General features: G+C 43.4%; 1 protein-coding gene across 1 annotated transcript; it reads right to left on the bottom strand.

The window, feature by feature from the left end:
- Nucleotides 1–10546: 10546 nt before the first annotated feature.
- On the bottom strand, nt 10547–11429 carry LOC147641840 (chlorophyll a-b binding protein, chloroplastic). The gene has a single exon (XM_086819223.1). It carries the CDS (start codon nt 11383–11385, stop codon nt 10576–10578), a length of 810 nt encoding a protein of 269 aa, XP_086675349.1. The 5' UTR covers nt 11386–11429; the 3' UTR covers nt 10547–10575.
- Nucleotides 11430–12655: the final 1226 nt, after the last annotated feature.

The raw sequence follows: 12655 nt of genomic DNA, 5'->3' as shown, positions 1-12655 counted from the left end.
AATTACTTTACTCTGTCCTTTTCCTTGAGGCACAATAGAGGTCATCCTCAAGTCCTCTTCATTGCTCCATAGTCGTGGCAAAGAGCTGTCCACCTGACCAAGAAATTCTGAAATATATACAAGAGACTCTTGTATCAACCAACCCTCGGCCATGCTTCCTTTAGGCCTTGCACTTTGCCTCACAAAGTCTTTTAAGGTCTTCATGAAGCGCTCTAGGAAGAACATCTAACGTGCATGCACAGTACCACATAAAGCGATTTCGTCCACTAAATGCACAATGAGACTTGTGAGAATGGTTCACAGAAAAGTCTCCTCTACCAAACAAACCACCTCCACTGCCATAACACGCGCATCATCCAACGTGGCTGGATCAATTGCTTTGGAACTAACATATCTGAAAAATAAATAAATAGTACGTTATACCTCATGCACGTTCATTTTGCAAGGTATAATGAAGGGTGATCTGACATGGGTTTTACATACTTCACAAGCTCGCCCATCTTATAAATACATTTTTTCAAACTCTTATTTGCACAATGGTCGATGCTAGTAGGTAGTATGAACTGCGCACATAAGAGCACATGTATGTATGGTTTATGGCATTACAAAATTTAATTTCAACGTACAAGACTTGGAAAACACTTACTTGAAGCATCTTGTGCCAATCGTGGGACTTCAACCCATATAGTTGCTCAACGCCTCTTTTCTTAATGGTTGTAAAGGCTCCCTTCAATGATCTCATGCATCCAGTGGAAGTACGCAAAGTGGTGATGGCCTGCTTTACTTGCTTCTCCTCTTTCTTTGATATAATCCCTGGTGCAGGCGGAAGACGAACGTGCCCACCCACCTCTCGTGGCCAAGCTTGACGCATACGTCCTGCGACCCGCAAGTCCTCACGTACGCTAACATTGTCTCGTTTACCAATAATATGTTCCCAAATACCAGATCCCACATTCTTGAAGATGTGCATGGGATCAAGAAGATGGTTGATCTTAAGATGGGTCCAATATGGCAGCCGAAAAAAAATGGAGTACCTACACAAGGGATTGCTCTATGTGACCTTTAATCCAATTAGAGACTACACAAAACAAGATTGAAAAAACATTACTATACCTGTTCATGCCATCTGGAGGAAGAATAGTTGTAGACTCCCAAATACGCTTCCAATCTTTTGCACGAAGTGTTTGTGGAGGAATGTTACTCTTACTAGCAACATATTTAGGATGATCTGAGGGGAGAAATCGATGATGATTATCGAATATGGTCTTATACTCATGTACTAACGAAGGACCACAAACAGGACATGCATGTTTACTCGATGTTTTCAAACCTGTTAAAATATAAATAAAAGTTAGAATAATAAAGTCAATATGTATAATTAATATATATAGCCAATAGTATTAGAGTAGGGAGGTAATTAGAATTCTTACCAGAACAATCGCTGTATCCTGGAAAGTCATGCATTGTCCACATCAACACTGCTTTTAAGTCGAAGTGTCGAGAGGAGGGAGGCCTACTAATGTCCACCACCGCAACACCTCTCCATAGTTCCTCCAACTCATCAATCAACGGTTCAAGATAAACATCCATATGCTTGACTTTATGTTTCCCTGGAATTAGAAGAGATAACATAAGATGTCCCTTCTTGATCGCCATTGATGGTGGAAGGTTGTAATTCACCAACACAACTGGCCACACGCTGTATGCAGTGCTTTTGAAACCAAATGGATTCACTCTATCCATACCTAGGCCAAGTCTCAAGTTTCTGGGCTCTGTTTTAAAGCTGGGCCACTCATCTTCAATATGCTTCCAAGCAGGAGTGTCTGCGGGAATTCTCCACATGCCATCATCCGATCGATGTGAGGAATGCCATGACATGAGCTCTGCTATGGATTTGCACTTGAACATGTGTTTGATGCGAGGAATTATAGAAAAGTGTCGCAAGACTTTACGAGGTACATCAAAACTCTTCATATCTGTTCTATACCTTGCTTCACCACAAGTGGGACAATGTCGAGCCTCCTTATGCATCCCACGAAAGAGAATGCAATCATTGACGCATGCATGTATGCGATCATAATCCAATCCTCCAAGAGATGTCACATAGCGCCTCGCTATGTCTCTTGAGGTGGGTAGTCTATTTTCCTTTGGAAGCATGTTTGATAATAGTCTGCATTCAATATCATCAATTATAATTAGTCTTAAATCTTAAACCTTAAACCACTAATTCAAATTTGTAAGTTATAATGCTTACTTCAATAATGCGTCAAGACTTGCATTGCTCCATCCATAAACTATTTGTATATTGAGTAGTTCAAGTGAAGCATGTAAAACAGAGAATGTGCACCCTTCAAACACCGGTGTCGATGAAGCCTTGTAAAGATGCTCTTGTTCCATATCATCGTCGTCCATACCTTTGGGATCATCCTTAAAAAGATTCCGCAACATATCATCAAGCACCTCCTCTTCCACAACTTCGTGGGGTGCAGGGCTATTGTCATCCCTTTCCCACTCATCTCTGACAATAGATCCCGAAGCTCTAGCATCATCTCGTCGACGCTTTGCGTGCTCTCGTCGCGCGTAGGGCACCATGTTAGGGTGTGGTACTGCATCCTGTTTCAATTAGAGTTTATATATTACAACTCTATTAATTTAATTTGGATACCATGAGTCATTTGAATACCATCAATTTACATCTACTCACCTCTAAACCTGTTTGATTCCATTCTCCATACATGGAGATATGATTCAAGGTAATTCGACGTGCTCGTACAATGCATCCTTGACATCGATTACACATACATTTGATTCGTTATCCCAACCACACATCGCGATTACGATGACGCATTGTCTCATCTTCCCCAGAACTGCTTGAAGAGGTTGATGACATCCTATGTACAATCCAGAAAACACAAAATCATAATATGTTTTTAATGAAAGTATAAAAATCGCGTGTATTGACGCGGCTATTTCCTAAAAATTGCGTGTATTAACGCGGCTACTTCCTAAAAATCGCGTGTATTAATGCAGGTAATTCCTGCAAAATGTGTGTAAAAACGCAGCTAAATTATCATACACGCGAAGATACACGCGTTTATAAACGCGACGGTCTGTTTAAACTAAAAATAGCCCGCCTTCCCCAAATAAAGATTTTGAACTAACATATCAACACTGCTTTCGTTTTCGCCTCTTCCAACAGAAACAAAAACTAAGTGCAAGGAGGGAGCAGAGAAGGAGCACACACGGGAGGAAACCGAGCAAGAAAGAAGACTCGCTTTTTCAGAGGTGAGTCAGTTTGTCCTTTGCCTTGTCTCCTTCCTCAGATTTGTTTATGCTATTTTCTCTTTGCTTTTTGGGTTTGTCTCCATCCTTTTGCTTCTGTGCACACGATTGGGTGAACGATTCTGACAGGGGCGACAGTGGACCTTTTATAAGGACACTTTGTCGGAGGTCGGTCTCTTTGAAATTTTTTTTTGCGCAGGTCGCGTGTAGAAACGCGTGTAAAAGCGCGTGTATCCTGTCTGCAGAGTCTGTTCACGCGGATATACACGCGTTTTTGGACGGGTGTATACACACGTTTTTTGACGGGTGTATACACGTGTTTCTGCACGGGTGTATACACGAGACTGCGTTTCCTGTTTCTATGGTTTGCAGGCAACACAACTGACTTGAATGATGATATTTGTGTGAGTCAAGAGACAGCCCATGATGTACATGAGGATTATTTTTGCAGGTTCTTTATGGATATTCCAGGTTCTTCATCCGATCCATTTGCGTCTGATGGAGATCTTGAATCATTTTGGGCACCATCCTGGTCCACTTGAGCTTACAAAGTATATGTATGCCCATCCCCCTCCTTCCCTGCCTGGTGTCTATACCCCTACCGCGAGTATCTAGGGCAGTCCAGTGCGTCTATGCCTACGAGTCCGACGAGATGGCATGCAGCTTCTCCTCTTCCATGTCCACCGAGGAGACATACCTCATCCTAGACACACTCACGCACACCCTCACAGCCACCATCACGTGCTCCCTCAGAGCCATCGTCACGTCAGGGCTCACAGCCACCGTCACGTAGACAATCCCCCAGTCGTGACTCCACCCGCAGCAGTAGGAAGAGTGGGAGTGGAGGATGCGGCGGGTGCTTTGGTGGGGGAGGTGGGGGAGGTAGTAGGGCACGCGGTGAGAGAGGAGATAGAGGGAGAAGAGTTAGAGGAGACAGTTCGGAAGAGGAGGAGATGAGAGAGGTGGAGAGAGTGATCTGCTATGATGTGATGGATAGGGGTGGGATAGTGATGGATGCGAGGGGGAGGGAGGTAATGGAGTACATGCGTGGGGTAGTATCAAACTCATATAGAAATTATTTTATTAAATTTAAAGATCAAAATAGCCGATTAGTTGGGGAGGTGATAGAGGTTGTACATAGTCGGTACCCCAATCCCCCACATGCTACATTCTCGGATGTATGGGGAAGGACGCGAATAAGGGAGATCTTAAGTAATAAAAGATCTCACCTTAAAAAACTCACGTACGATGACCGGCTAAATGTAGCTGCGGGTGGCTATCCTGCCGAGAAACCTGCCACTGTGCACAAACGCGAGTGGAAGGAGGCAAAGAAACGAGCAGAGGGTGGCGTGAAGAGTAGGCAGCATGTGGAGGCACGACGGATCCAGATGGAGACCATTGGATCTTCGCATTTCAGATCTGGCGGCGTCGAGTCATGGGAGGCAGAGTTCGTAAGTATCTTGCCACTTTATTTGATTGTTTACTTAATTCATTGATTCTATGATTGTTTTAATCTTACAAATTGTGTTGATTATTGTTGAGAGATATAATCGTAGTGTTGTGTTGTGTGGGAAAGCACCCTAGAGGTGCAAGATATTGTGGTGAGATAGGAATGCCACATGTAATATTGTATGGTGTGTGAGTGTTGACCAAAAGAAGTGGAAAAGGGAGTGTCACATGGATGATGACATGTAAAGTGGGATAAGGCTAGAGAGCCTATATCATTGTATGTTTCATTGTGATATGAAATACAAGGGAATAGTGTTGAGTGTGCAATCTCTCTCTCTCTCTAGTCATGGAGTTTTTAGTGTGGTTTAATCCACCTTAATCTTGTGCTTAATCTATGTCCTTCACCATGACCAATCCCATTTCTAGAATCTTAACATAGTATCAGAGCCAAATGGGCTCTTGGTCATGGGTGATTATTATGTATATTAGTTTGATTGTGTGTTTCTTTGATTAAGCATTATTTTCAGTTATTATGAGAAAAAAAATTATGCACACTCATATTATCATTTGGATTTGCATTTGTGAGGATTTGAGAGAGATTTGGAGCTACCATTCTCAAGTTAGAGAGGAGATTTGCAACAAGGAAGTTGCATAGAAGCTGCCCAAGAGAGTTGCAAATGGAGTTTTGCAACATGGAGAGTTTGCTCATCATCAAGGAAGCTGAAAATGGAGATTTCAGCATTATGAAGGCTATGGAGTCTTCATCATCGTCAAGGAGAAGCTGCCAAGAGAAGATATGCTGCTGATTATGCCTTAAGAAGGTTGGTTTTGTGAAGTTTTTGCCTCAAAGTTTTGTGTTTGAGCATGGAAAAATGCTCAATGTATAAGGGTTGCTTGATGGGATGGAAGAATCCCAAGATTCTTTGCTTCCAAGCAAAGAGTGTGGAGGTGCATGCTTGTCAAGATGATGGCAAGTGAGATGGTGAACTCAATGGAGTTCACATGTGTGTGCATCAAGAAGAGGATGCACTTGTGAATGTTTGCTCAATGAAGGAGAGCAAAGAAAGGGATGGAAACCTTGGCAGTTTCCACATGTTTATGCACCTATGGTTTCATTTGAGAAACCATTGAAGAAGCACCCTTGAATGGATGCATGCATTGAAGGAAAAGCATGCTGATTTGAAGGCCATGAAGGCCATGCCAATGGTCATGGAAGACCTCTACTTGGAGGTTTAAGGAGGCAAAGATCAAAAGTCTGCATGTTAAGGGCTAAATATTGAGCCATAGTAGCCACATTGATGGCTGTACAAACCTCATGAAGGGGGTTGATTGTTGAGGTAAGAGGTTGGAAACATATAAGTTGTGAAAGAGGAGATGGGTGCCTTTGATTAAGGATGGCATTTTTTTGGAGTACACAAAAGGAAGCAAATTAGCAACAATTAGTTTTGGGTGGCGAAGCAGCAGAGCTGAAAGGCGAGCAAACCCACAGCAGCATGTAGGAGGCAACCTATAGAGGAATGATTGCCATGATTGCCATGATGAATCAACGCTGGAGAGAGATAGCCATGGCAGACTAGAGAAGAAATGTGGTGGCCAGCGCAGGAAGTAGCGTCAAAATTCACGACTAGAAAGAGGTATGTGAACAAAGAGGCAACGCCAGAAACTGCCATCACAATCACCAGCATCAGCAGAGCAGGCACTTCAAGCCAGAGGTTAGCAACTATAAAATAGGATGAGAGAAAGCACTACAAGCTGCTTGTGGACAGTCAGGGTCGTCATGAGAGCTCAGAAGCAAGAGCTGTGGCGTATACCGATTTGAACATTAGAAGCAGAACTCCAGAAGGTAATCGTTACGCGGCGTTGCGTTGAAGGCACCGAGGAAGAGCAGGTCTGCAGAATTCAACCTGGTACAGATGGCCGTTACCATAAGAATCCAAACGCAGCAAAGTTGAGTGCAGAAGGCTAAAGAAAGCAGCCGATAAGCAGAGAGCAGGAGGCCAAGGAAAGCAAAAAATAAAAAAATAAAAAACAGTTTATTGCTTCACACACAACAGGTGGCAAAGCTGCTAAGAGGAAGCAGGCAGCCAAGGAGGGCGGTGAGAGGAAGGAAAACCAATCACCTCGACAGGCGTGCCTCACAGAGATGACTGCAGCGCAGGTCCATAACGCCAAAAGATAAGATTGTTTTTAAAAAATAAAAAATAAAAAAAATTGTGGGTCCCAAAGGCATAGGGGCCCTAATTGGCTGCAAAACGTGTAAAGGTTGTGGCAAGCACAGCGTGGAGTTTGGCGCACTGCAGAATATAATGAAGACAACCTGCAAAGTTCATGGTCTAATCTTTTTTGGCAACCTAGAGGATTTCAAAAAGTCTCTTTTCAAAAGCATTAAAAAATGAAAGATTCAAATTTTGTAAGGGCACATTCACACACAACACACATTCTCGATTTAATCCTTGGTTATATGATAAGATAATATGAACCAAAAAGATGTTCACATGAGGGTCCGCTGCCCTCTGCTTTGGCCAAAAAGGCTGTGTAATTTTTTATTTTGTTTCACCCAAAATTGATAATGGTCCACGAGCATGCGTGCTCAAAACAAAAATTTTGTAATCATCCATGGTATGAGGGTAACCATGCCCGAGCTCACCGAGAAGCTCAAAATGGTTGTTGTGATGTGTGCAAGAGCGATGCACGTGTGAGGTGCATGCGCATTGGTTGGATCCCACCCGAACTTCCATGTTCAAATCGGACTCAGTGGTTCCGCTGTGAGCGATGAGTCGGCTCAAAATGGACTAGGTGTCTAAGATGGTAGACACGGGCACACATGTTTGGATGATGGACACTCCAATGTATCATTGAGGGGGAGTGTAGAGAGAGGTAGTGATTGCGGTTGTGCAATGCTACATTGATATGGGTGATGGATGATGGGTGAGTTGTGGAACACCTCGATTAAGAGGGGGTGTTGAGAGATATAATCGTAGTGTTGTGTTGTGTGGGAAAGCACCCTAGAGGTGCAAGATATTGTGGTGAGATAGGAATGCCACATGTAATATTGTATGGTGTGTGAGTGTTGACCAAAAGAAGTGGAAAAGGGAGTGCCACATGGATGATGACATGTAAAGTGGGATAAGGCTAGAGAGCCTATATCATTGTATGTTTCATTGTGATATGAAATATAAGGGAATAGTGTTGAGTGTGCAATCTCTCTCTCTCTCTAGTCATGGAGTTTTTAGTGTGGTTTAATCCACCTTAATCTTGTGCTTAATCTATGTCCTTCACCATGACCAATCCCATTTCTAGAATCTTAACAATTATGATACAGCGACGGGTTACGGGGAGGAAGCCCACAACCCACGATACTGTGTATGCTCGCCGGCATAGTAGACGTGACACGTGGGCCATCTTCAGAGCCGAGAGACGTATTACGGACGTGCAGTTTGAGATGGCCATGAGACCATACGGTCGACAGGTACTTGAAAATTCTAAACGAATGATTTTGGTTTATTGAATTACATATATATATACTTATATACTATATATTACTTAAACAGGCACAAGCTGCTGATGATCCACCCGTCGCCACTGCAGAGGGTGGACGTGAGCACTACTCATCGGACATTCCGACCGATGTGAGCTCATCTGAGCATGGAGGGAGCACCGAGTCATCATCTGGGTCTGAGTAGTACTTAGACTTATAGTATCACATTCCATATTGAGGATGTGGTTGTATATATTTTTTTGTAAACTGAAGCCATGGACTACTTCGAGATATGGACTCCCTTGTATATATGTGTGAAATTTTGATAGTAATATTGAATCATGAATCGATAGTATTACATTCATGTCTATCTTGAATCGTGTATTGACAATGTATGCATTCATGTCGTTCTTGTCTTAATTTCCCTCGTGCATATGTTCTTCGTGGATGGTCTAATGCACAAAAAAAAAAATCCAGAGAGTGTTATTGGGTGCTGGAATGCTGGAACAGTATTCAGGCACCAAATAGTACTCTCTGGATTTTTTTTTTGCTCTCTGTTCGCGTGTATAAACGCGTCAGAACTGCTAAAAATCGCGTGTATATACACGGATAATTTGTAAAATACGCGTGTATAAACGCGTCAAAACTCACAATTACGCGTGTATAAGCGCATCTGAATTAAAAAAATGCGTGTATAGACGCATGTATCAATGCGTCTGAGTACATCTGAACTGAACAAAACGCGTGTATACAGCCGTGTATGAGTGCGTCTGGGAGGTCCTATACACGCGCTTTTACACGCATGTCTGTGGCCGCGATGATACACGCGCTGATACACGGGCCCGCTACTTTTTTTCACAAGTCATTTTTAGCGGCTAGGAGCGCGGGTATGAGCCCGATCCCTTGTAGTGTGAGAACATTCAGTGACATTGCTTGTCCGATTTGTGGACCATCACTTATTACATCATGGCCTATACATCTCAAGAAGGTTGTGTATGAGGACTCACTGATTTTTTTCATTTGATCATGAGAAATTTGTTCCATCTTTACAAAAGGAGTCATCCTCTAAGAGTAGGTAATTGGGAAGTATTGTGGAGAGGATCATCCCATACACCACCAATGGAATAAAAAGGTACTCAATCTTCTTTCATCTCGCATATTGGACAAAGCTAAGAATTAATCATCTTCTAAATCCAATTCACATGATTAGAAATGTAGCATCACAATATTTGGGACCACATAATTGGCAAGATATATTATTTTGCTGTCCGGAAGGACTTGAGATTAATTGAACCCCTCCCCATCACTTGGCTAATAGTTCAAGAGAATGGAAAGGTAATGTTACCTAAGTCACCTTGGATCTTGACAAAGAATGAGGAGAAGAGAGTAAAGGATCAAATTACGTCCTTTAGTACCCTTATGGGTTTCATGCATTCTTTAAAGGAGGCATTCACAAAAACAAAGAAGATAGGAGAAATTGAATTCTATGGTCTAAAAACGCATGATTGGTACAAGATGTTTCAGGTATGTTTAATTTACTTATATAAGCTTCATGATAGTATTGCATTGTAATTACATAATATTGATTTTCCAATATTTTGTGCTACATAGTTCATTCTTTCCATATACATTAGTGGGTGTGGAGATCAAAAAGTGCATGAGGCCATCATTTACAAAATGGGGGGAGTGGTGAGGCATGAAAAAGCAAAATTCTAACATGGGTTTATTTTATTGTTGCTTTGGGGGTTTCACCTCTAAGAAATTTTATGAATTATATGTATTCAAAGGGTATCTAAAAAACCTCTTACATTGCATGCTTTTATGAATAAAATGATCCCTTTTTCTTCATAAGGCTTAAGGTTTTTAATTGAGAAATATGTTTTTTCAATCCAAGAAGCTGAAAAGGATCAGTTTCTCTTTAGCAGATAAGATAGAAACCTAATATTAAACCTCCTCATTTTTAAAAAGTGTCATGCAGAAGGCTATTTTGACAAATTGAAGGCGGCAACTTGTAGATTGCCACTACGCCTGCCTATCATAACAAGCGAAAAAAAATTCTTAACCAGTCTAAAAAGAGGACACAATTAAGCCTTGTTCAAGTCACTCGTCACACGATCTCTCTCTCTCTCTCGCGTACACGGGATAAAAACAAAAGGTTTTTATACGCAAGAGCAAATGAACAGGGATGCGATCACAGGTGCAAAAAAAGGAGTTTTAACAGAAGCATCAGAGGCATATGAAAGATTCGTTTCGATACACGGAAGCAGCTCCGGATGGCGAAAGAGAGAGAGAGAGAGAGGGAGGGGTATTAACGTCGGTAGAGAGAGAGAGAGAGAGAGAGGGGAAATGAAATCGATATGTATGGCTCAGTTGCCCGGCACAAAGTTGGTGGCGTAAGCCCAGGCGTTGTTAACTGTTGGGTTGGCGAGGTGGTCGAAGAGGTTCTCGATTGGACCCTTTCCGGTAACGATGGCCTGCACGAAGAAGCCGAACATGGAGAACATGGCCAGGCGCCCGTTCTTGATCTCCTTTACCTTCAGCTCGGCGAAGGCCTCGGGATCGTCAGCCAGGCCCAACGGGTCGAAGCTTCCGCCAGGGTAGATAGGATCGGTCACCTCCCCAAGGGGCCCGCCGGCAACTCGGTAGCCCTCCACGGCGCCCATGAGGACGACCTGGCAGGCCCAAATGGCGAGGATACTCTGAGCGTGGACAAGGCTGGGGTTGCCTAGGTAGTCCAGGCCGCCGTCGGAGAAAATCTGAGAACCGGCCTTGAACCACACGGCCTCGCCGAACTTGACGCCGTTCTTGGCTAGCAGCTCCGGGGTGACGCAGCCCAGAGCCCCAAGCATGGCCCAGCGCGCGTGGATCACTTCTAGCTCGCGGTTCTTAGCGAAGGTCTCCGGGTCGGCGGAGAGGCCGGCCGTGTCCCAGCCGTAGTCGCCCGGGAATTCGCCCGTCAGATAGCTCGGGGCTTCGCCGGAGAATGGACCCAAATACTTGACGCGGTCGGAACCGTACCAGGGGCTGTCAGAGGAGGAGGTCTTGGAGGCTGTCTTGCGCATGGAAACGCGAGCTGTGCCCATGCTCCCGACCTTGGCAGCGAGCTCGCTCTGTGGCTTTAGCGCTACCTGCCCGGCCAAGGAGGCGGAGGAGAGAGACATCGTGAAGGCGGCCATTCTCAGTGACTGAGCGATTAAGATAACGTGCGTTGGCGACTTGCTGCGCGTTACCGTTAAGCTGCTATTCGTCTGTGCCTACTAGATATAGACACCAAAAGATGATCCTACTACCTTTGGAGGAGATCTCGGCGCTTATCCTATCCAGTACTCTCGCGGCGCTTCAGCTAAGATAGAGGGTGGTAGAGGTAGAGGGTGGTGGAGGTGGGGTCTCTAATCTCCACGTGGATCCCCTCCTTCCACGCATTCGAGAGGTGCCCAGCTCCACGTGGCCTCCCTCCATTCGAGACTGGCCTAAGTTACCTAGTGGCCAACATTCTTCCTCTATATGAAAAGTGAGGACCACAAGGTGTCTTCAATTTAGGTTAGAACTTAGGGTGTGAAGAAAATCAAGGTAAAGGGGCCAATAGTGGAAACAAGAAGATGGGTTCACGTTAGCCTAGAACTTGTTCAATTTTCTTCTCAATAATGGAACAAAAAGATGGGTTCAGCTAAACCTAGAACTTGTTCAATTTTCTTCTCAAAGTGATGGGAGAAAGAAGAATGCCTCCTTAAGAGTTGTTACAATTAGATTGAAGTTTGAAGGAAATACTTGTTGAATTTACAACTTTCTTCTCAATCCAATATGATGAATAGAATCGATATCTTATAAACATTTCTCAAATGCACCCAAGAATAATCTCAAAGATTGCTAGTCCTCTAGGCCCTTTGCCACTGGATGGGCTAGGGCATCCCTAGACAACTCTATGGGGTGCTTTTTGCCAACCAATCTTCCAAGTGATTCAATGGACATTGATGTGCTTGAGGAAGTCTATCACAGCAATTTTAAAACACTTTGAGAGACAAAAGTGTAAGAAGAAGATGGATGTGAAAGCAATGAGAAAGGAACAAAGTACGAAAGAGCAATTTTGGGTCTAGGAACCAACTAGAGTCCCCACTAGGTAATCTTCTCGTTTCCTTGATTTTGAAGCCATGGATTATTTGTGCTACTTTGGCCATACAATCATCTTTAGAGGGGTCCTAGCAAGATTATCCAGTAAAGTGGTGCAAGATGTAATTGAATTTGCCATCTACTCCCTTAATTGTGGTGGTAAATTGTTTCCAAGATCTTTGATCAGATCATGAGAGTGGATCAAGGCCCATTGAATAGGTGATGGAAAATTGAAGAAAAACAAATGTTGAGTTTTATTTTAACATACTGATGTGTTGTATGTTTTAAGAGGCGAGTAGTTCAAATAAGCTCTAGCCCCTATTCTTATTAAAATTATGG

Source organism: Cibotium barometz, chromosome 1 (assembly GCF_041138505.1).
Source record: "Cibotium barometz isolate CiBa-2024 chromosome 1, ASM4113850v1, whole genome shotgun sequence".
NCBI lineage: Eukaryota > Viridiplantae > Streptophyta > Polypodiopsida > Cyatheales > Cibotiaceae > Cibotium > Cibotium barometz.
This window is presented reverse-complemented; position numbering and strand designations above follow the sequence as displayed.

Bases quoted from the DNA above. Each gene is read 5' to 3' on its own strand.
- LOC147641840 (XM_086819223.1), bottom strand. From the start codon at position 11,385: ATGGCCGCCTTCACGATGTCTCTCTCCTCCGCCTCCTTGGCCGGGCAG.